General features: G+C 36.6%; 1 protein-coding gene across 2 annotated transcripts; it reads right to left on the bottom strand.

The window, feature by feature from the left end:
• Positions 1-567: 567 nt before the first annotated feature.
• Positions 568-22,847, bottom strand: LOC137392916 (protein unc-45 homolog B-like). 2 transcript variants are annotated; one of them, XM_068079280.1, is made up of 18 exons: positions 22,807-22,847; positions 15,175-15,382; positions 14,158-14,333; positions 12,741-12,833; positions 12,210-12,377; positions 11,194-11,410; positions 9,688-9,855; positions 9,411-9,579; positions 8,429-8,591; positions 8,046-8,183; positions 7,349-7,443; positions 6,921-7,062; positions 6,579-6,719; positions 5,620-5,808; positions 3,214-3,443; positions 2,643-2,760; positions 2,070-2,222; positions 568-1,312 (listed from the first exon to the last, which is right to left on the bottom strand). In XM_068079280.1, the coding sequence occupies exons 1-18, from the start codon at positions 22,807-22,809 to the stop codon at positions 1,046-1,048; spliced, it is 2,838 nt and encodes a 945-aa protein (XP_067935381.1). In that variant the 5' UTR covers positions 22,810-22,847; the 3' UTR covers positions 568-1,045. The 2 variants fall into 2 exon arrangements, with proteins under 2 accessions (XP_067935381.1, XP_067935380.1); XM_068079279.1 differs by lacking the exon at positions 22,807-22,847 and adding an exon at positions 16,523-16,592.
• Positions 22,848-25,770: the final 2,923 nt, after the last annotated feature.

The raw sequence follows: 25,770 nt of genomic DNA, 5'->3' as shown, positions 1-25,770 counted from the left end.
TAATTAGCTGCAATGTGACAGTTTTACTAGACAATTTATTGTTATAACAACCTACCTCATGTCAATAATTAGCAGACACTTTCCGCCACTGCAGAGAATAAAACTGCTAATAGTTAAGTTCGAAGAAAAGAAATCTGGAAATATTTGTCACCTAGACGATTATATAACAACATTTGACAAATACTTTAATGTTAACTAAAGCTGTATTAATATGTATTAGCAGCTATGCTTCTATTCTGTTCTAATTTTATATATTGTCTACATACCATGCATTAAAAATACACCATGATGAACATGTTTACATTGAACCAGCAAAGATTCTGTTGGTAGTGTGGTAAAGGGTCCCAACACAAAGAAAAAGTTTGCCCCAAAACCTACACAAACCAGTTCACAAAGTCTATTTCAACCATGAAATATTTTATTAATACTTTTCCAAAAGGTGAGATGGCTGTAACAATGTGAAATATAAAACCATTTATCTAAATCTAAGAGCATTCAGTTTCAACCATTGATCGTCATACACATGTATAATATGCATAGCAATACAAAACAAACTATTACAATTGGAATTAAATATAAATAACCAGAACAATCGCAGCTAAGTTTCTATGGACTTACGAGAACAAAACGACTGTTATCACTGTTATCTTGAACATCACTTGTTATGTTATTTAGTTTTTATTAAACTTACTTAAATGCTGGTCTTCAAATGGGTATCTTTCCATCAAATGTTTTGCAACAATTGTATTTGTTGTCAAAAACTATAAAACGCAATGAGATGGAGTTTGTAGTTTATGAAAAATGACGCTTATCCTACATATCCGTTGCAAGTAATTCTACTATCTAGTGTAGCTGGTTTCAGGCTCAAAAAGTTAAAGTGTATATTCTTGTCTAACACGTAGATTATTCAAAGTAGTAGCTTGTTAAAGCTAGTCGATGAAGCACTCAAAATATGCTGTACAATTTACAGGAAGACAATAAATAAGACGAAAGAGATGAGCAAGTCGCTAGCACCTGTGCTTCTCGCCATGATTTATTAACCCTATCAGCTAGAGTTATCAATAGGCTTGACAAGTTCGTGCGATGCTGCTGCCTCGAGAGCTGCTTGCGCGCATTCCCTGGCTCCAGCCATCTCTGCGCCTTCGACCTTGCTGATGGCCATGAGCACCTCAAATAGCTGACAGGAAACAACCTGTTCGCAAAAATCTTTGTTTGTCAGCATAAGATTTGAGAGAAGATGAGCGGCTCTATGACGAACTCCTGGTTCTTCTGACACCAACACTTGCAGCAAGCAGTCTTTCCATGAAGATACCTGCAAGAGGGAGACAGCTTTAAGGCCAGTGGTAAGCAAAGCTATTGCAAAAGAAACTTAGAAAAAAGGAACATTCTAGAACATAAAGGCTAATTGCATACGTTATCACTAAGAGCCTATTAGATGACGAGTGACAGCCAGTTGAGCCCGGGCAGAGATGTTACATGAGCGAAGATACTAAAGTGAACATTTCACTTTTCCGCAAAATCTATGAGTATTGAATAGTAGTTAACAAAAGCAGCGTGAGCCCATAACCTTATCAGGAAATTCATAACAAAACAAGCAACCTCTCGAGAGCATGTTACACTGCCATAGACATAGGCCCTGCATCACCACCTAATGAAACACTGGCTAGGGTATCGCACTACCCAATGGAACACTGGACTGAGCATCACTATCCAGCAAACGCTGATCGAGGTATAACTGTCTGATAAAACACAGGCCTTGAATGCCATGAAATGCTTGTCTTGGCGGATATTCCAATGAATAATGGTAATCCAATGAAACATGGCGTAGATATTACTACCCAATGAAACACTGGCCTGGGCATCACTATCCAATAAAAGACTGGCCTATTCAGCACTATCCAATGAAACACTGGCCTGGGCATCACTATCCAATAAAACACTGGCCTATTCAGCACTATCCAATAAAACACTGGCCTATTCAGCACTATCCAATGAAACACTAGCCTGGGCATCACTATCCAATGAAACACTGGCCTGGGCATCAATATCCAGTGAAAAATTGTATCTACCTTTGTGACTTTCTCCACAAGTTTCTCAGGATAGTCGGAGGAGAGGATAGCGAGGGCTCCGCATGCCGCCCTTTGAACAGCCTCATCTTCATCTCCGCAATACAAAGTTAGCAGTTTAACTTTGTCATTCTCACCAAAGTGGGCCTCTGCAACCTACAGACACAGGGGATGGTCTATAACTATTCACTCAAGCTATTTGCATAATTTTAAAAATCAAAAGAATATATTTCAATATCCCTTTCTTCTTCCCCCTTGCTTCCCAACTTTTACTGGAAGAAATGTAATCAAAACTGCAGCTGTTACAGTTCTGCACGTGTACTGCTGGCCCATCATCGATCTTAAGCAGCAACATGGCAAGAATTGAATAAATGAATTTTTTATGGTCTAAATTATTGGAAGCAGAAAATTATCAGATCTCAAACAAATTTGTTCAAAAAGGTTTTTGGGTTTAAGATGATCATGTGTGATTACTCCAGCCATCTAAACAACAATCTAAGAATATACTCATATTCTTATCTAACTTATTTGAGTATAGAAATCTCTATAACTAGGCCGTCAAACAGAGGCGCTCACCTGTTCATTAAGTACGAGGTTGCACAAACACTCCGTAGCAGCTCTCTTCAGCATCTCATGGTCATCTATCATGTACATCTCTATATCAGCCACACCTCGTTCTGATACGACCCTCTGCCTAAACGACACATTTTGGTGATGTGCTACTTTAACAAAATCTTTGCAAGTTTGTCGTTAGCTAATTCAAGTCCTCAAAATTATACGGTCCAAACCAGAAGCCCTACACCAACCATCTCCTTAAGCTTATATGCAAGAAAAACTCTATTCATAGCAAATTTGCCTAGCCAACAACTGTGTTGTGAACATCAAATTAAATCACGGAAACGTAAGTCCATCTGTCTGTTCGAAGCTACACTAAGAGCTTTAGCAACAAATATTACCTCACACAAAAATTAAACACAACTACTCAGCTTTGCAAACAGGAGCACTAACCACTGCGCCACTCCGCCACTTTTTCCTATGCTGGAATAATCATGGATATATTTATATTACATGATGATCTCAAACAGGACTGCCAGGGTACTAGCGGACATAAAAATTAATGGATACACATTGCTGTAAGGATGCCTACCTGGCAGAATCACTAGCAGATGTGATGTTGGTTAATGCAAGGAGGGCTTCAAAATTTTGCAAGGCTGTTCGATCTGGGTGGAGAAGCTTAAGCAAAGGTCGCACGACCTCGAGAATGCGCTGACCAGGAAAAGCGACTTCAGGGTTCATGGTAATCGCCATCTTAGCCAGAGCCTGAGCTGCGAGACCTTTTCCAGTAAGCGAGTTATCCAAGGCGAGCTTGATGAGCACCTAGAGAATACAAGCAGGACTGTGAACTGCTCTGGCCGCAGTAAGATACAATCAGTAAACTCTCAAGATTGACGCACACTAGGAGCAAGACAAGTGAGATGACTTTTCATGATGCAGAGGTTCCTTGCTCCACAAACGAGCAGGCTATGGAAACAGCTGAGAAGCTATGAATATTATCAACATCATTCAATGAGCAGAATTAACTAATAGTGCTTGGTAAATATGTCCTGCGATGCTTTCATTCAAAGCAGGAGGATCTTAGCACTTACGAGCCAACTTTGCTTCATTTTTATTTCTACTCGGATACACTGTGAAAGTGGCAGTCTGCGCAGTTTTATGGGACAGACAACATTATTCTAATCCCGGAGTTATGCACTCATGGAACAAATGTGCCCATGCAAAAGTAATATTCTCCATATCCTTTGTTTTCACAGAACCTTAGCTGCGATAAGTAAATATCATTAGTTGTTAACACTTATCAAGATGCGGATGCTCTGCTATGAAGCTGTCATGTGTTAGCTTTGTGAAATCGAATGGAATGTGAGAGCAATAGTTACTACAGCAATAGTTGTAGCTCTTTAGCAAACGCAGCGACAGTTAAATCACATAAACCGCACACCTCTATAAGCCGCATCTGTTTTATTTTCAAAAAACCGATAATAAAACAATACATAGGCTGCACCTTTTGTATAGGCCGCAGAATTCATAACGGTGCTTTTTAACACGGCAGCAACTTTGCTGGTTAAAACGGAACAGTGCCTAACGGCACTGTTCCGTATTAACCGACGCTTTGCAACCCAATGCCTAACGGAACAGTACCGTTAGGCATTGTTTCGTTTTTTCTTTCACCGCTAGAAGGGCACTAATCGGAGATTCCGATTAATGTGCCCTAGCGGTGAAAGAAAAAACACAGAATAGCCGCACCCTTATATAAGCCGCATGGCTCAAAACATCAGAAAAATGTTGCGGATCATAGTCTGAAAAGCACGGTACATATATTCCGCACTATCCCATAGGCAGCGCAACATTAATGTCGCGGGTGCAAGCAACTTTTTTTAAAGGTTGGCTTGCAACAAAATTCACATTATAGTTATTTGGTATCAAAATATTCACCTGTCCTACTCTGCTGCGTTGTAGGTGCAAAATACGTGGAAATGTGCTTACAAGCTCTTAACAGCTCAAAAACGAACAGTTAATGGCCGCCGTCATGAAACTGCCGTAGATTAGAATTTCTTTCCAAAACAGCTCAAATGGGACGTAACTGAACATGATGGCTTCTGTTTACACTTTCATGCAACCTTAATCGTCAAAATATTTCACAAACATACTTCACGCATTCAATAAAAATATGTCTATTGTTCTTACGCGTCTGTTTCATTATCATTGTCATGCTGTCACTTTTAGCACTGATATCTTATAGCCTAGGTAAAAATTCGTGTAATTTGTTAACCTTGGTTCGAAGAAGTACATATCATCCTCTGATAAACATGACAAGCCTGTTGGTCACCTGGAATAGTCGAAAAATGCTGCAGAAGTTATTCGCGCTGTTTGGCAGGAAGTGTGGGTCACATGATCAGATTACAACTAGACGATTAGACCAAGCCGAAACAAAACTGTAAAGTAGCGAGCATCTATATTTGATACGGGGTCTTCGGTAAAACCCGAAGTGTTTGTCATAAACTAGTGCTATGATAAGTTTTATATTGAGCCTTTTATTGTTTTTCATCGCGTGAGAACATCACGTGACAAAACAATAAGCAAATGTAATGACAACGTCAGAGAAATATACTGATTCCAATCTACAGCAGTTTCGTGATGGTTGCGATTAACTGTTCGTTTTTGAGCTTTTAAGAGCTTGTAATCACATTTCCACATATTTTACATTCCACACATTACGCTGTGAAAATCAGAAAAGTTTATACTTTATTGGTTCTTGACCATTCTTTAGCAAAAAAATTCTATTGTCAAGGAGTTTAAAATGCGCTGTCATATAGGTTAACTTTGGTTATAATTATAAGCACAGAGTAACTATTGCATAAACAACTGTACAAATATGAAGTCAGCGGCATTTGCCTGTAGCTGTCACACTTAGCTCTCGCATATTACACAAAACAAGATCATCTGCAGCCAATGAGCGTATAGAATTATATCAAACTGTTAGCTCGGCCTCCCTTACCTTCCCACCTCCCTGCTGCACGAGCTTTCCTCTATCTTTAGCATTGGTAACCAATGCGAGGAAGACCCGAGACAGCAGTTCTTTGCATCCATTACTCTCTGTAACGATGCTGGCTAAAGCTACGGCAGCACTCCCTACTCCATAGCTGATCAAAGTATCGATCCTCTTGGATACATATTCTTCCTTGTCCTGAAGAGAGAAGTAATTGTACTTCATAAGGAACTACAAAATGTACTTGTAGACAAGTATATCATCGAGTGTGTGAATTAGCAATACTTGGTACTCGGAGTCGCTGATGACTAATAATAACAGGCTCCAAACCCCTGACTCACAGTCACCTCTACATAACAATTTGTTCAACGTCGACCACAAAATTTGAGCTAATTTTTGTCGCAATACTTGACATAATTTCCAACCGATGTATAACATCTAAAATTTCTCTAAAAATAATAATTTTGTAAATAAAAGTAAAAAAGAGGGCAGAATTAAAAATATGTACAATCAATTAAGGAATAAATAAATTAAACTGATTTAACCCGTGCACAAGTGTAAGTTAAGTAAGTTACGCTATGCAAGTCTATCCCTCACTCTATTACCAAAACTTACACATTGCTTAGACTACATTTACAACTGACCTGTGTCTAATAAAAACTTCATTGCTTTATTTAGATTTTACATATAATCTAAGTTTTTAATTCTAGTTTTTACATAGTTTTACATAAAACACTCGACTTCATTTTAAACATAATTACTTAAACTATTTGTCGTTGTTTCTAGCTCTAAAACAGTTAAAACAAAATACCATGTATTCGTATAAAAACATCGCTGCTACATACAAAGGTTTTGACATACAAAGCAAATATCAGAACTAGTATTAGTAGAGCATCATGTCTACTTTCAATAGATGAATGCTAAATTGCCATAGAATTACCCTTTATTTTAAAGATAGCGTTAAATACCTTTGGGTGATCTTCTGGAACTTTCTGTTTAGCGTACTCGGCAAGTTGTTTCATCTCAGGCATGATTTCTGGTTTGTCGTAAGCATTCATAAGGTTGACAAATACTGTGGCAGCAGGAAACATAACTGTCTGATCTCCTACCTGCAATGAGAACAGCTTATGAGCACCTTGCTTAACTTGACACCCTAGTGCAAACCTAACCAAATAGTATTTACAAGATCTTCATTGCCATAATATAAATTACTTTATAATTTAGTAGTAAAAGTAAAAAAATCTTTCACAGAACTCTCTTCAAAGACCTGCAGAAACATCTATATTCCTCATGAAGGAAGGAGACCTGACCTTGGCGATGTCGATGAGTGCCTGAATAGCTGCCTTATCTGTGACGAGTTCCTCCTTGATTTCAGCATCAAGGGTAAGGTAGGCGAGGCCTTCAACTGACCACTTCCTTAAATCCACATCCTTGGACTCATTTGCGAGGAACCTGAGGAAATAGCACAATGCTCTAGTACTTTGTTATTCCGGTGTATGAATGCCTAGAACTAGCTCTTCCCACGGGCTTTCATTCATCAGACAGAACAAAGACCTTCTAGCGATGCGAATGACCAGCCATGATTAACTATTCAACAAGAGTTGGTGAAGAGGCGACAAGTGGAGCCTATTGAGCTATGGACAATCGAGTCGTCTCTAGGAGTTAAAAGCAGCGGCAATTCAGGATTGTGTGTAAAAACAACACCCACTTCAAACACACAATTAGAAATTTGACTAACTTTCTGCAAGATCGAGAAAGCGCCAACTGAGAGTCATCAGACACAGTTTTATCAGCAGCATCTGTTCCAGATGAAGATGAGATTTTACACATGCCCTGAAATATATAGCGCATGTAATAAATCATATGCACTGAAATATATAGCGCATGTAACACATCATATGCCCTGAAATATATACCCCATGTAACACATCATATGCCCTGTAATATGTAACACATGTAATACATCATATGCCCTGTAAAATATCATAAGCCACATAATACACCATATAAGTATAATACACCATATGTATTATACTTACGTGGTATCATGCAGTAAATCATATGCTTTTTATTTCACCTGCCCTATGTAAAAGTGTCACATCAAATGCTCTAATGTAATATGCCATATCCTTACATTATTGCACATCATCTGCAGATATGTGAATCAATTAATCTAACACAACATCGTATCATAACAAAGGATATGTACTGTAACACTTCCCAATAACAAGAGCAAGATACAGGTCAGACACAAGTGGTGCACATCTCGTAGGAAAATACAAAAACAATTTATCTAATTTTGTGTGAATTTAAAACTTTGCACAAATTTAGACACTTGTAAAATCACGTGAACCTCTCAAAGCTACTAAGTTCAAAAACCATATCAATTCTCTCTCGCACCATAGAGTTGTGCACCCTGTCCGTGTATTACTTACCACAAGAGCCCGAACTTTGATGTTATCACTGGGTGAGTCCTGGTAAAGCTGTTTAAGGACTGGAATGGCCGTGTCAACTATCCCTACGCACTTGTCCTTCTTAGATGTAGCGTGCACGAGAGCCTCCACAGCTATCAGCTACAAGTCAGCATAAAAGTATTAATGCTGTTTACCATGTAAGTCACTCACAAATGACTATATTTAAATATAACCAGGTTGGAGGGACCTGCCCATGCCCCAAAAATGGTTCAGAAAGCTGACTCAACAAAATGAACAATTTTGGCTTGGAAATCATTAATGTGTTGAAGTAGTCATTTTATGGTCTAGACTCTAGAGATACCAAACCAGCCAATGAGACTATTAACTGAGAGTTGTCCACCCACCTGATGAGCAATTTCCTTTGAACCAGCGAGAGCAAGCAGCATATCCATAATACCTGGCTTAGCAAGCACCGAGTTGCCCAGCTCGGTGGGCCCCTGCAGTAGAGTCGACAATGCCACTATGGCATCTAGTTTACTGTCAAATGAAGCGTCTGCAAACTGCTCCCTGAAGGACAGATTATACGAATGACACCTCGGTCTATCTCTAACAGACTACAGGTCAGACAGTTATAATAGCATGACCTAATACTGATAACAGTTATGTTACCAAAGTCTCTCACTGATGGATCACAACTACCCTTAACAGGTTACTGTTATGATATAATAATCTGTCACTAACAGGTACAGTTACGATAGCGTTAGTATAGTTTGTGGCTGACAAAGTACAGTCTTGGTCTACTATGCAGCAGTAGAGGGCTCTGATGTTACAAAAATTTCTAGGATCCGGACAAGCAATAAATCTATGAAATTGAGATGAATGCAAAAGATTAACTGCAAAGCTATGCTTTTCAAAAAAGCTTGTTATCGCATCCTACCATTAGGAGCTTCTGGAAACTTTGTCCTCAAATTGAGCACTGAAATAACATACATGTACATATGTCACAGTGCAACAGTTTGTGAACAATCCAATCAACAGATCCTCATGTATTTGCTGCTGAACTCTTGTGATTGTCTGTCATTGGTTAAACTCACACATAGACTGTTAACAAATTGTATGAACAAGCACAAAAATAGAGGTTCTATTTGTGGAGTTGGCACTAACAAATAGCCCATGCTTAAAAACACAGTAGCCTGCAGTAAAGGCTAGCATTTGGACAAGCCAGACACCCCAATGTTCCCAGACTATAAATTATTTCACACTACTACTCTTTTGCTAATGTGCTTTAACAGGCGAGCAAAAGCATCCACCGATAGATCTATTCTTTACATTTTTTCAGATTTCAATGGAAATATGATCCAAGAGGAGACAACTGCTATAACTCACACAAAATACTCATCAGTAAGCGTACGGATCTGTTCCCTCTGCTGGTCTGTCATCGTATCGTCCCAGATCTTAGACATGAGCACTGAGCAGTGCAACCGAGTGCTGCTGCTCACTGGAATAGTTGATTTACCAGATGTCATTCCTGCAATCTCCATCAGTCGTGTCGAACCTAGCAAGCAGTCACAGATAGCAGTAACTATACGCTGACTTCTGACCTATACACTGACTCATGCTATAACTTATTTATAACTGATGCTAAGAAAACAGTCACACTCACCATCAGTTTCAAGAAATCGTTTGGTCCAATTGAGTCCATCAGAGGAAGTCACATTCCTGATGATAAGCTGTATGATACAGTCTCTGCCATAAGCTGACACTTTATTACTGTTTATATATTTGACTAGATAACGCATGATCTGGTCAATCAGATCTTGTTGATAGCTGGCTACAAACAAATAAAAATTTAAAATCTAAAATGCGAGTGATAGAAAATAAACCAACAGAGTTACATAACAACAATGTGAGCCAAAGTCGACAGTGTCTACTAAGACAATTAGAAAAGCTTAACATTTAGTGACAATGTGCTTTTGACACTTCAAAAGTCTTGTCATCTATTGACTGATTCACATTTCAAACCAACATGAGACAATAACAATAAGACAATCTATATACAGTGGAACTTTGGTTTTCGAACGCTTCAGTTCTCGATCAATTCGATTTTCGACTAAAAAATTGAGATCTGTTCGTCTTGGATCTCGAACATAAACTCAGTTCTTGACCAAACTAGAGCATGCGCATTAGAATTGAACGCTCGGAACAGCTCCGGAAACAGCATGGAAACATTCGTTAACAAAAGGAGAAGCAAGTTACGCTTCATAAATTCTTTACAAAAAGGAAGGGACTATCTGGGACGATGTCCCTCTACAGAAGAGATTTGCTTGAGAGACAACTCATCCAGTCAAGTTACCCTAAATTGTTTTGGAGGAGGATTCTCCTTTAAAGATGTGAAGTAAACGTGCCATTGCTGTTTATATATATATTTCACTATATATAGATTTCAACGTTTGTGTGTACTTGTGTAGTTCGGTATGTCCAGTTCTAGCTATTGTAATCTTGAAACGAAGACTCCGTACTGCAGAAGATTTGATCTCGGAACCTCTTCTTCACCAGACAAATTCCTTACCAATTTAACTATGCAAGATTGATGGATTCATTGAGCGATATATGGCACTACGTGGGTGAAAATACGCTACCGCTCTCCGTTACGGCGCAACATCATTCTATGTATTAGTGAGAGCTTACTTAAATTAGTCATTGGCACTGTGCCAGGCTAATGGCAAGAGGCATTGTTTATAAGCTGAGTTTTATAAGTGTGGAGTTGCTGTCACTGTTTATAAGCTGATTTTTAATACCCGTGCAATGCCGGGCATTCCACCAGTCTTTACTATAATAAGAGCCAAGCCCATCCAAAGCCATGGTTGAATGTCGGAATCATAGACCTATTAATTATACATATATAATAGTATATATACTATTATTAACTATACTACATACGTATAGTTAATAGGTCTATGGTCAGAACAAACAATTGCATCACATGAGATTCGAACTCAGACATTCGGCCTAGCAGCCGGGCACACTACTATCTGCACCACTTGATCACCTCGCTGCACTTGGGAATAATTGTGCACATACTTATTACAGATGATCTCTCACGGTGCGCGAGACTGCCTGGTACTGGCTATAATAAAACTAGTGTTGGAAGGACATAAAAACCACCTACATAATTTAAGAGGTTTGAATTTAGAGCCGTGAGGTGTTCCCGTCTTCTCCTTATGTATCTCATGCTTGGCTTTCTCTTCCCTGAAGATGTGCAAGTCTGTGATACCATTGATAAGTGACTGGAAGAGGTTGCTCGTTGCATTGCACGCGTCCTCACCCGGCTGGCTGAACAAGCTGATGAGCAGGGGTAGTCCCATAACATCAAACACAGTTTCTGCCTAGAGGACAGACTTGTAAATGTGAGACAGACCGCATTCAACCAAAATAATGCATTACTAAAGCCTGTTTAATAAATGACTTTGTAAAGCATTAGACATCATTTTATACCCTAATTAATATATTAAGACAGCTGGTAATATATAAAGTATATTCAAGTTCTCATGAGTACTCTATCAATAAAGCAAGTTACAGAATGTACTATTGCAGCTTGGTTTCCTTCTTATTTCCTCACATGCAGTTTGCATGTCTTATTATAATGAAAGATAAAATAATATGGTACAGTAATACACAAAATGCAGTCAGTATTTCATGATGACAATGGAAATGTTTGTGTACAATAGATGAACAATGGAGATGTTTGTGTACAATGGATGAACACTAGAAATACTGAGAGGCAGTCTGCAACTGGATAGTGTCGGGTCCCTAGTAGACTCCATATTTTTTTATTTCATTCCAAGTAAAAGAGCTCTAATTTTTTGTTCTAATTCAAATTTGTTTGAGAGAGTTGAAAACTGAGGTTGAACTGTATATTAAGAGGCTCGAAAACAGCTCTAAAAACCAGTGCGTTTAAATAAGGAAAAACTGTTCAACTCCGAGACAGCCTGGAGCTAAAACACTCAAATTACAGTTTAGTACTGTCGCATAAATAAAACTGCTTGAATCAACAGTTTGAGATGCAATAAAAAAAACTGAATTTACATTATGTCTCGAGAGCAAAAGTTGGCAGAGGTGTATAAGAAAGATTTGAGACACATCGGTGTTACCCGGTAAATATGTGTCCGTAGCGACATAACAAACCTTTTCAATGCTGTGAACGGAGAGGCTAGCGAGAATTCTAATAACATTGAGCTTCATGTTTCCTTCTACCTTCTGCAACAGAGCCTTAAATTTGCTCACAAGCCCCGCCTCCAACATTTTAGTTGAGCCTGCCTCCTCTCGCGCCAGTACAAGAAGATTGCTCAGTGCCTACAAGGTCATTTCACAGTAAATTACTGAATGGTTTGAATTTTACTCAACATTTGGGCTCAGGCTATAGCCAAAGCGCCACCAAACCACCAATTTGTCGCAGAGATATACATAACATTGATTTCACACAAATCAGATAGGATGGTGAAAAATAATAATAAAATGAAAATTAATAAAAAACATAAAAATATTGTGAATAGTTCTTCATTCCATCGACAGTTGCAGCAAGGTCCATAAAGCCTCCTAAACACAAAAATGCTTGGTCTAACTAGCATCAGATACCAAACAGATAGGGAGGAGAAAACAACTCTCAAACTGCAGATAGCCAATAAGACGGTACAAACTTATATAGAAACTGCTAACCTGTTCTCGTTTCTCTTTATTCCCTGATGTGTCAAAGAACACTAACTCCACCATCTGAGACACTTTACTTTCTGTGCTGTCTATCCTGTCATTCTAACATGAAGTAAAAAGTTTGATGTCAAGCGGCTGCATAGATTGTTCAGAATAACATATTAGGCAGCTAAACTATACACATATTATATAAAATCGATAAACAAAGCAACCAATATGCAATGTGCCAATATATGTATTATCGCCCCATTTTATCAAAGCTTTTTACTTAGTTTTAAGAATTTTGTACCATTTATTTGTCCCCATGAGAAACTGTGTAAATAAATTTGAATATATGAACTGACAACCTAAATCCTAGAAAGTTAAACAAACAAATCAAAGTAGAGTTTTAGAGTAAGTAAATGCAGAGAAATGATGTTCTAGTTTGTCTACTATATATTTCTACTAGGTGAATGCCCGGCGTTGCTCGAGTAATAAAAAAATCTCTGCACAAAAATTTATTTTTGTGTAACATATAACAACAGTTACCATTCTAACTTTTCAACTTCGTATCATAAAAAAAGGGTTTCGTGCAATTGAAATAAATAAAATAAAAAAACAACTGTAACGGTGTTTAAATGTAAGTGTGAAATAATAAGCAAGTAATAGCTAAATATAGTCTGTTTTGCTACGACTGCAATGCAAAATGATTTAGTAATGATACAAATAATACGAACTGAGAAAACCAAATAAAAATATGTAAAAAAATGTAATTCAAGTTTTTCTTGAAACTGGCCACCTCAATGTTTTTATAGTATTAGGAAGTTGGTTCCAAAAAATGGCCTGTTGGTAATCCACCATGTGATGGCCTGCACGGGAAGAAGATTGTGGGAGATTTAGACAGAAATTTGAGAATTGAGTTTGATATAATGTGCGAGAAATGTAATTACAATAAAATTTATGATGGGCTAAAAGTATAATGCAGTATGAATATAGTGAATGATAGGTAGTATGGATGATGACTTGAAAAGAGGTTTGGTGTAAGTGAGGCGGGTTTTTTGTGAATGGTTCTTATCATGTGCTTTTGAAATGTTATCAAATTTGTAAAACGTGTGGGAGGTGGGTTGCCCCATGCTTCAATGAAATATGAAAGTTTGGAATTAACCATAGAATTTGATTGTATTAAGAATGGCTTAGCCTTGTGGTTACACGCGCTTGTTATTCAATGGTTATGCGCGCGGTTATGCATGCTTGCAGTTGCAATCTTTGTGAGTTCAAATCCAGTATGAAGGTGATTTTTTATTACTAAAACTTCATCGCTGGACAGACGAACAACAAACTTTGGGATGTATATAGATGAACTTTTCTTAGATATGCATGCAGAAATATAAACAGCAGCTAGCACATACACTGAATGAGGAACACATTCTACAACAGTTCACATTACCTTCTGCTGGGCCCAAGCAGACAATCGTTGCAATACAGAAACAATAGCTTTATTCTTAGGATCCAAATTCCTTAATTTAACAGCATCCTTGAGAGCCTCCTCCTTCCTGTCCAGCAGTTCTAAGGCTTGACATCTTCTAAAGAGTGCCTTGACATCATTAGAGTTGTATTCAAGAGCTACAAGACGAGCTGGTATGACACGACTCTACGACAAAAATAGAGAAGGGATTCTAGGTTTCCGTTAGGAGTTGTTTTTTTTTACTAGTACACAATACCTATATTAAATGAGAGCTTTACAAACATATCATTCAGCAGTTCTTGAGAAAATAGGATCTCATATCATGGATACCTTGCTATCTACAGAGATAAACAAATGATGAGAATATGAACAAGCTATCATCTATCTGAACTATAACAGAGATATACATCTCTTTTATTCTCTCTCTCTCTTTCTAACTGTTGACTTAAACAAGAGAAAACCCTCAACTACAAAGGAACATATTGAGAAGACATGACACATCTGTTTTTTTCTTTAAAATATTTTGCTTCTTTACGAGTGTGCTGAGGTTGTCAGGACAAATTCGACGATAATACCAACGCATACAATTAAGCAAATTGTATAAATTAGTCCAATACATATTGTAGCTCCACTGTTTTCAATGAATGCAAATCTTCCAACACAACACAACGTCATGCTGCAGTGTCCCCCGTTGGGTACAAGAGTTGCCTCTCCCTAGAAGCCAACGAGATGACCACAGTGCGTGACACAATCAACAGATAAATGGGAGAAAGAAAGGCAGGTACCAAGTAAAAACTGCCACAAAACAAACATTCATCAAAGAGCATATGATGTTTTAAGATTAAACTTAAAACATCATATTTAAGCTTTTTTATAGCTGTTTTAAGGTTTAAACTGGGACTACAAAAATAAAAGTATTATGCAATACAGGAGTTGAGATTACCATAGTACTGTCTCTCATAGCCACTCCCAAGCTCTTTACAAGCTCATTACTATTACCTTTGCTAGCCTCTATTTGGGCGTGTTTTGGATCCTGTAGTTTCAGATAGCAAGCGGCTTTATTGCTGTGTACTGCTAACTGAAAGGCAGCGCTTGGGGCTTCGCCGCCGATATCTAAAGCTTTTGTGTAACAGACCAGAGCTTCTGAGTAGTTCCCAGATTTAAAGTGAGAATTTCCTTCTTCCTTCAGACTTGTATGGTCAGCCATCTATTTAAGAGAGAGAGGAGTTAACTCCTAACATTATCATGTGCTTACCTAAAGGGGTGTTTGGATGCTACTGACAGTAGAGGCTAGCCAGACCTTTACAACTCCAAGGAGACACGTTTGCATAATGATGCATAATCAACACCATGACAAAGTGTTTTGCAGTCCGATTGTGTCTGTTCAGTGTAGAATTACAGATTCTAAGAATATCGAGCAGTTTCCTTGCAAATTTGTGCACTTTATCTGAGCCAACGTATGAAGGTCATAAAATTTTTAGCTACCAATACACTCAGAAAAGCTATTTAATGTTGTACATTTTTATTGTAAAACAAGTAAGAACTGTACACCACAGTCCAAATGTTTACGTTGTTGTACAATAGACCGTATTTTAACCATAGCTTGTTTCTCTGCCCAAAAGAAGATGAATTGTTAACTTTCCTAGATCTTATACATTTTCATTATGAGCAAAATGTAGAAATGCAGTTTAAGAATTAAATGTAAACCGTGCTGTAGATCCAATGTTAGTCAGGAGATTAACACAGGGAGCTTTTTAAAATCTTCATTAAAGCCTTCACTTCCAAGTCTCATGGACTGCAATGATCATCATAGTTGTGATAAACTCAAACCCGCAGAGGATCAACAGTTTCAATAGAAAATGGACTTCGGGATGGCACGCAACTCCCTCTCAAACATTTAGGGAAAATAATTATTAAATTGTAGGCTAGTAAAGTCCATTACCTCCAAAATGGGAGGCAATGAGCTCAGTTTACATACTCTGGTGCCAGTCTAAAATCTTCTATGTTTGGGCTTCACACAAACAACTACCGGCCTTTCACAGCAGCATATATACAAGCTTCATAAAAAGGATCACAAATATAATACAAATAAGGTTGGCTGAAAGAATATCAACAATAAGAAATGACTAGAAAGATACAACCGCATAAAATGAAGGGCATACAAGTAATTCATAACAAAGTGAGGAAAAACAGACCTAAAACAGCTTATAGTTAACAGACTTAGTTACAGAACAAAAAGTGCTTATCACTGGTAGAATGTGAATTGGAACCTAAGGCTTTTCGTCCCCTCCTCTACCCCCTACTGATACAATAGTGGTGACAATGTAGTTGTATTTCATGCACTCACCCCAACTATGACACCCATGCCATGCAAATATTAGACACCCGATACAGAGATGAGACCTGCTTACTGCTAGTATTCAAGTGAGCCAGCGATTGTGAGTTGCTGATTAAATACACGGATAGCGCAATATTAGCAGAATCCTGCAAGCTTACACCTTGATAGAACTTACTAGAACAAAGGCCTAATGATGTCCTAGCATTACTCACAGACACACGGGCATATTTATTATCTACCAGCGCGTAAAGGGACACAGGCTAGAATATTAATAAGCTGAAAGTACCCTAAATAGAAACGCATATAGAAGCCTTGGACAATGTTTAATAACTTATACTTGTAGATATTAATATGGTGCTCTCAACAGAGTAGCAAATGTGTAAAGTTTGATGGAAACTTACTTATTTTATGGATCTAAGATCAGAATGAACTATACTACCGTATCTTTTGTCAATGCAAGAAGTTAACACAGAGTTGTATGTAACATTTAAAAGCGTATTGATTAACAACTATGATACTAACAACGACTGCATTTAACAGTTATACAGAGGCATCGCTAGACAGTTCAAAACGTAAATAAATAGATAAAATTTAAAATGAGATGCATATTAATAAAACAGTGTGTAAAAGCCATACAAACTTGCGATTTTGTTATCATGCTGAAGAATGACAAAGCAATTAATGTTAACCCGATTACTTCAGTAGAAACTAACATACCAGTATTTTAGATAACTAGTCACCACAAAAACAAAAGGTTAGGTTGTAGTGACCAGTTCCAAAGTTGAGAGTCGGGTTGCTTTTGCAAATTTAGTATTTCTATAAATAAAACTTTTTTTCAGCCTTGATAAGTTAATAAAAAAACTTCTGAAGATAATTATATATGTTATGCTTCATTTTATCACAGCTTTTTACTTAGTTTTTGTAACTATTCTATACATTCACTTGTTTTCAAGGACAAGGTGTTGCTGAATTTCTTGATGATCTTGAACGCCACATTTCGTCTTCTCACGCAAGTAATCACATCATTGCTGGTGATATCAACATTGATTATTTAGACAATTCAAGTGATGACTATGCCAACTTGTTAGCAACTTACTGTTTTTATAACACTATAACTATTGCAACCCACCATTTTAAGCCCTCAAACAAATGGACGTGCTTGGATCACATTTTGACAAACTTTGTTAGTCCGACAGTGACATCTGGAACTATAAGCGCAGACTTTAGTGACCACTTGCCCACATTTTCATTTTTTCACAAATTTAAAAATAATCAACCCATCTCCCGAAAAACTACTAATTCATATCCTGTAATTGATTATAAAAGTCTAAGAATCATGCTTGAAAACACTGATTGGGACAAAATCTTTTCAAATGATGTCGATTACTTCTATAACGCTTTTTTTGACAAATTATCTGATTGTTCCCAGAAATGTAAATACCAAAAATCAGTAAACACTAAATCTAATCAAACTTTCTTAAAGCCATGGATGACTGAAAACCTTTTGTTGAGCGTTAAAAAGAAATATCGTCTTCATAGAAAACTTCTATCTAACCCACTTAATTTAAAATTGAAGTGCCAATATAACAAACTTAGAAACGATGTTAGCAGGAATTTGAGGGACTCCAAATATAATTATTTTTCGCAAGCTTTCAATAGCTGCACCAGCTCAAAGCAGATTTGGCAGCTTGTAAACTATGAGCTTCTAGGAAAACAAAAGACAAATTGCCATAAACAGCCTTCTAAACTGATTTGTTATCTTAATCCTGATGAACTAGCCATAACGGATGTTGAAAAAGCTAATGAGCTCAATTCCTTTTTTAGTAATATTGGTAAAAGACTGGCCTTGAAATTTGTAAACTTAGTACCTCAACCCCCTATCCAAAATCAAGCATTGTGGCTTGAAAATAATGCTGGTGAAGTTTTTGAATTCCAATACATCGATATAACTGGTTTATTAAAAATTGTAGATACAATAAATTCAAACAAAGCCTCTGGCCTAGATCAAATTACTGCTAAATTTATGAAATCGGTTTCACAGAGTATTGCTTACCCTTTATGTAAGATTTTTAACAAATCACTAGAGACTGGGAAGGTACCTGATGCACTTAAAAAAGCTAAAATATTACCTTTGCACAAATGGGGTTCTTTAAATGAATGCGGTAATTTTCGTCCAATTTCAATTCTACCAGTCTTTAGTAAAATATTGGAAAAACTTGTTAATCAACAAATTGTTGATTATTTAGAAAATAAATCACTTTTATATAAAAACCAATTTGGATTCAGAAGAGCTAGAGGCACATCTGATGCCATCTCAACTTTTACTAACCAAATTCTAGAATCGTTTGACCGAAGTGAATGTGTTATAGGAATTTTTATAGATTTCAGGAAGGCCTTTGATACGATCGATCACGTAATATTATTTAAAAAACTAGAGCAATTTAATTTTAGTGAGTTAACCATCAGATGGATACAAAGCTATTTAACCCGCCGAACCCAAACAACAAAAATTAATGATACTTTTTCTAACGCTGACAATTTGACTTGTGGCGTACCTCAGGGCTCGGTGCTAGGCCCGACTTTATTCTTAATTTACATAAATGATCTTTGTGATTGTTTAACTCATCTAACTCCTATATTGTATGCTGATGATACCAATTTGTTTATGAGTTCAAAGAACCTAAATGACGATTTACCTAAAGTCCAATCTGATCTTGAAAAACTAGCTGATTGGTGTCAAACGAACAAATTAACCATTAACTTTGACAAAACCTGTTTTACTGTTTTTAAAAATTACCAGAGCAAAATTAAATTTGATCAGCCTATTCTTTTTAATAACACTTTTATTAAAGCAATTGATGAAGTCAAATTTCTTGGAGTGTCAATTGATAAAAATTTGAACTGGTCTTCCCACGCTCGTAAGCTTTTATTAGATTTACGGCCTATATCAGGCATCTTTTACCGCATAAGTGCTTTCATTCCAAAAAAATTGCTGATTATGCTTTATTACACACTTATTCACTCCAAATTATGCTATTCAATAGAAACTTATGGCAATGCATCCAAAATTCATCTTAGCAAAATAATACAGTTTCAAAAGAAAATTGTCAGAATCATTAACCGTAAGCCATTTGGATTTCCAACAAACGATTTATTTAAAACCTCTGATATTTTAACTATTGATAAATTGCATAAATATAAGTTGCTTATTCAAGCCCATAAATTATTTTACTCAAAATGTGATCCAGCACTACCATTTTATAATACTCGTCATCAATTACTTTCTCTTCCCGTACCTAATCATCTAACTTTAGCCGGTCAACGATCCTCAAACTTTGCAACACCTGCGCTGTGGAATCGACTACCTAATTCAATAAGATCAATAAAATGTCTCGGTAAATATAAGGTGGAACTGAGGCACCATCTCCAGTCTGGAGAGTGAGTGTTACGGTCTGGTTTTTGTGCTGCTGACTCGGGCTCGCGTACCACTGGCTTTGCCATTTCGCAATGGGCCCCATCATCATTTCTTACTTATTGTTATTTTTTCACGCATTGGTTAATTATATTTTGTCTCGAGTATTAATTCAATTGTGTAATCTTTAAAGGTGAAATAAAACACACACACACACACACACACACACACAAGCTATGTAAATGAACTTGAATATGTGAAATGATAATGCTAACCACTACAAGGCATGACAAATTAAGGAATACCGAGCATGTAGCCTAAATGTAGAGAGAGATGTTATTATAGTTCATCTGCAAGTTGTATGATGCAGTCATGATGGCAACTGTCACATGATGGCAACTGTCACATGATGGCAACTGTCACATGATGGCAACTGTCACATGATGGCAGCTGTCCGATGATGGCAACTGTCACATGATGACAACTGTCACATGATGGCAACTGTCACATGATGGCAACTGTCACATGATGGCAGCTGTCCGATGATGGCAACTGTCACATGATGACAACTGTCACATGATGGCAACTGTCACATGATGGCAGCTGTCCGATGATGACAACTGTCACATGATGACAACTGTCACATGATGGCAACTGTCACATGATGGCAACTGTCACATGATGGCAGCTGTCCGATGATGGCAACTGTCACATGATGACAACTGTCACATGATGGCAACTGTCACATGATGGCAACTGTCACATGATGGCAGCTGTCCGATGATGACAACTGTCACATGATGACAACTGTCACATGATGGCAACTGTCACATGATGGCAACTGTCACATGATGGCAGCTGTCAGATGATGACAACTTTCACATGATGACAATTGTCACATGATGGCAACTGTCACATGATGGCAACTGTCACATGATGGCAACTGTTACTGGCTCGATACCTAGCTGGGGAACTAAGAGAGATTGTTACTACAGCAGGTAGGGGTTGTATACAGACTTTATGTTGATTTTATTTCATCAATCCAACAAAAACTCTTTTCAGTCTTTTAACAGTTTCAAGAAGTTTATTGTTGTGCTGACACCAGAATAGTAACTTCCATGTTAAGACTTTACAAGATGTAAAATCAGCGCGATGAGCAATATAATCACTAGATGACCTACATAGTGTCAGCACAGTAGGGAGTGACAGCGTTGAGGGCAAGGCATGATTCCTTTAAGGGGCTGCTTACTTGGGAAAAATGCAAGCACAAAAATAAACAGAATACCCTAACTACTGATAACAATAAAAGAATTAAATGTATAACTATGTCTATGAACTATGTCTACTCATAAAATGTTGACTTTAATAAGGATTTAGAGTTACTTCCTCATGTACTTACTTTTCTAAGCACAGCTATGTTGGCAAGTTAAAGTTCAGCACAAATGCTAAAAGCTAGGCAACCTGAATTCCCATAACAAAACAGGAGTTGAATAAACTCAGTGTCTATAAACTGATTTCATGTCAACTAAACCTGCTTTTAGAAGATTACACATGCGCACATATTGCTTTGAAAGCTGTGTTAAGAAGAGTCAAATAACACCATGTAACATACTAATTGGCGTAATGATGAAAATGGACGCCCAAATTCAAAGTGCTCAAGCATTAGGGAAATCTGTGATCCATTTACTGAATGTTCGATGACCGCTTTCTTAGCAAATTTAGGTAGCAGTTTGAGGACTACATCAAAAACAATTGCACAATCACTTAGGATAGAACAGATAAATCTTTCTGTAATATCATATACTGTAATATTATACTGTAATATTATAAACTGTAATATTATATACTATAATATTATATTCTGTAATATTATACTGTACAGTTTGTAACATAAGGTTGTTCACCAAGCAAGATGACAAACCAAAACAACTTCTTCTAATATGTAAATATAAATAAATATAATAATAATAAATAATAAACTTTTAATAATAATATAATGATAATGTTACCAAATTAAGTTCATTTCAAAACATAAAAAACAACTTTTTTAAAGCAATTCTACATTGTTATAAACTATAAACTGTATATTTAGTGAGGAGTATATAAAGTACACTGAATTTCACATAAGTACTTTATTAATAAATAAGGGAGAGTTGAGACGTGTGTAGCCTAATCTGTAGCAGCTTGTAGCCTCACTTCCTCATATTTTTATTAAAATAAATTTGTGTCTTATTCTGACAAACAGCTAAAATTACATGCCATACAAAAGACAAAATAGGCCTATAGTCAGTACTTCGTAAACCACAACGCTCATATCTGCACACAACGGATGAATAAAGAGAGAGAAAAAAAATTGAAAGTGCTCAGGCTTCTTCAGTACATATATCTAAGTAATGTTAGAGTTTCAAATTCCAAAAAGTTCCAAAGTCTCAAATAGTTTGTTTGAATTCCAATTTGTTCCACATCTGAAACATTGGAAACCGGAGGTCGTCCTGTAGCTCATCAGACTAGGATAAGCACTTATCTAAACTAATATTCTAACAATCGTTTGATTTGCTGTCCTGATCTTTAAGGGCTTTGAGGACTTTGATGGGCCTATTTCAGCAGTTTAGGAGAATGTCTAGCAGCAAAAAAGTGATTGGTGCAGGAAGCTTACAATTTTATTTGTTGGCGCCAGCACTGATCTATATAACACTCAAATTTGTATCTATTCATTCAAGACTGGTCAAAGCAATAAACACACAACGAAAACTTTTATGATGAGCCGATTTTTGTGCAGAACTGTCTAACATTTCTCCATAAGGTAAAAAGGGATTTGTTAAAAAACAAGCCTTAAGCTGTTTTATGTGCGACAGTGTTCAATGTAACATATTGCACTTACCATTATTTCAGCACCTGCCTCTTTATACGACTCTCATTCGAATTGACAAGGTAAACATATTCCAGATAGGTATGCTTTAGACACACTGACAGTATCACCTAAAACAAAGAAATGGAAAAATACAAATGAGAAGAATTTGCATGTTCATAAAAGCACAAATCAACCAATAAATCAAACATTCTTTTGATCATGTATGAAGACAATATATAACGAAGTGCTAATCTTCAAGGAATAGATTTATATTTGACAATCTACAGCTAATGCATAATTATACATATTTTGATAATAGTTTTGACCGCAGGTAAATGGGTTGACCAATAACCATCAGGCTAAAACAATCCACAAGGACTTTATTTATTTACCTAGTATTGTACAATCATGACTAAATTCTTAACATCGCTTGCAAGGAAATACAGCTGAACATTTTGAATTAAAAGATCAAGTGCTCATTGATAGCACCACCAAGATAACTTATTTGTAGACCATAATAACTGTAAATTAAAACATGAAAATAAAGTTGAACGATTAAACGCTATTGCTATCTTTTGGTGAGACACATACGGGGTCGTACCCTAAGGGATCGGTATTTAACGGTGACTATTTAAAACTTCTCAGCTTTATCGTAAAGCTAGCTACAGTGCTCACTACAGCCCACCAAAAAACTTTCAAATATGAGCATTAGCATAAAAATTACACAACTAAATTTATACATAATGGTTTAGTTCTACTATGTATTACATAAATCCAGAGATTAAAACGGATTACAATCAATGCAAAACAACATAAAAAGTTACTATGTACTAAATACTTTAAATGACATGTGTAACAATCCAATAATTTAAAGATATAATTTTATAAGATGACACTGATAATTATTTAATTGGTAGCGAAATAAGCTACACAATGTAATTAAAGAACCAAATACACGTCATGGGTGACCCTATGAAGTATAAAAACTAGCGTGTTACTTAAATCAACGAAACTTTACACTGCAATACATACTGCATATTTTTGTTGGTGGCATTTTTAGTGATAAATATTGGTCACTTCATCTGATAAACTAGAAAATAGTTTGCTTCCTACTTAAAAATGCTAAAGAAAACTAAACAGCTCCAAAATTAAAAACGTATTTTTTTACAAAAATTGAACTAAAATGTGATTTGTATGATAGATGGTACTGTTTGGATAGAACGGTTTTTTGTAAAGTTACACCGTACAAGCAGGCTCCACAGGGCCGAAACCAGGTTTGGTAAGAACGGTCTTGATAGTTCTGTGGATTACTTTTTAGGAGGAATAGCGTTAGAGAATGTATCAGCTTTTAAATATCTTGGAGTTGAAATTACTAGTGATTTTAGTTGGGACTTGCAGATTGATTCGGTGACGGCAAAGGCTTCTCGGAGGTTGGGTATGATGAGGCATGTGCTTTTTAAGGCCCCCAGAAAGGTGAAGAGGGTTGCATACCTCACCTTGTGTAGACCTATAATGGAATATGCAGGTGAGGTATGGGACCCTCATTTAGTTAGGCAGATAACATCGTTGGAGAATGTGCAGCGAAGGGCTGTGCGTTTTATTTCAGATTTGAGGGGAAAACAGAGTGTTACGGAAGCAAGGCAGTTTTTGGATCTAGAGCTGTTGGAGGCAAGGCGTAAGAGTGCTCGCATGACATTGATGCTAGAAATTTTAACAGATAGCAAGCACAGTTCTTTTGTTGATAGTTTTAAGCATTTACAAGATACAACTCATGATCATAATACAAGGTCAACAACTAACGGGGAACCCCCCGCCATTGAGTCAAATTCGAGTTTTTATCAATATAGTTTTATGCCCAGGACTTCCCGCAACTTGCGAGGAAAGCCATGAAATTTTATCGAATTTTTGACAGACATTTTGAAGGCCTTCTTTTACCCGCGAGCGGGGTCTAAAGGCTCGAGTTTTACCTAGACCTAGACCTAAACACCCCTAAAAAGATCAAATTTGAAAGGTGCGTATTTTTAATACGTATTTTTGTACATGTATAACAAATTATGCAATAAAACGTTCCAACTAAGCACATATCTATATGACATATAAGGCTTAAGATGGAATATAATTAAGAGCCACAATGAATGAAACAAGAAATATATATTATCCGTGACATAGTTGTACTTTTGCATTATTCAATAGAATAAAGCCAACTCTTTTCTAGAGTTTCCGTCGGGTTCTTCATAAGTTACTTTTGATTAATAAAGCCGGAATATTAAATAGTTTTATGGTGAAGATAGTTCTATAACTCAGTCTAGTGGTACGTATATAAAAAAAGAACTGCGAGCGATTGTCATTTTTTGTGAGTAGACAACTCCTCTGAAAGATGAGTAGTTTTTGTAATAAGAAGTTCAAATCCATGCATTGTGTGTATACCTTGGGCGCTTAGTGAACTGAGTGATAAAAACTGCAACTAAGCAATCTGTTATTAAAAAATATTTCCTCTTTGGTAACTTAGCATGAAAAATTAATCATGTTGTCAATTGTTAAGAAGCTACTTTTAAATAGCTCTGCTATGCTGGAACAGGATAAACACAGGTTGCAATGGATGCTCAAGGTTGCATGAGACATTTTATAATGTACTTTAAAGTCTGTCTATTTCCTTAAAAATTTCATTTTTATTTTTGTAGTTATACATTCATAAAAGTAGGCTAATAACAAATCAACACCCGAGCGCCAGACATTTAAAGATTAGACTGATAAATATCCTTACAGCCAAAGCTAAACAATGTTATAACAATAGAGTAATGATTTGCAAAATAATATTTTTACTAGGATCAAACTAAGTTCAAGTAGTTCTGGTAAATAATTGCACAGTTACAAGTATAATATAAACAAAAAAAATGGCTGCCTTACCGCCTTTCACAATGTTTTATTCCAATTGGACTTATGTAATAAAAGCTGTAAAAAACCGATTTTATTTTACTCTTTAGGCAAATTGAA

The sequence above is a fragment of the Watersipora subatra genome, chromosome 4 (assembly GCF_963576615.1).
Source record: "Watersipora subatra chromosome 4, tzWatSuba1.1, whole genome shotgun sequence".
NCBI classification, from domain to species: Eukaryota; Metazoa; Bryozoa; class Gymnolaemata; order Cheilostomatida; family Watersiporidae; genus Watersipora; species Watersipora subatra.
The sequence above is the reverse complement of the archived record's forward strand: the minus strand, read 5'-3'. Positions and strand labels throughout refer to the sequence as shown.

Coding starts and splice junctions, on each gene's coding strand:
- LOC137392916 (XM_068079279.1), bottom strand. Junction 8,184..8,428: donor CAAAGGAAATTGCTCATCAG/GTGGGTGGACAA, acceptor GCTGACTTGTAG/CTGATAGCTGTGGAGGCTCT. Junction 6,720..6,920: donor CACTCATCGACATCGCCAAG/GTCAGGTCTCCT, acceptor TTCTCATTGCAG/GTAGGAGATCAGACAGTTAT.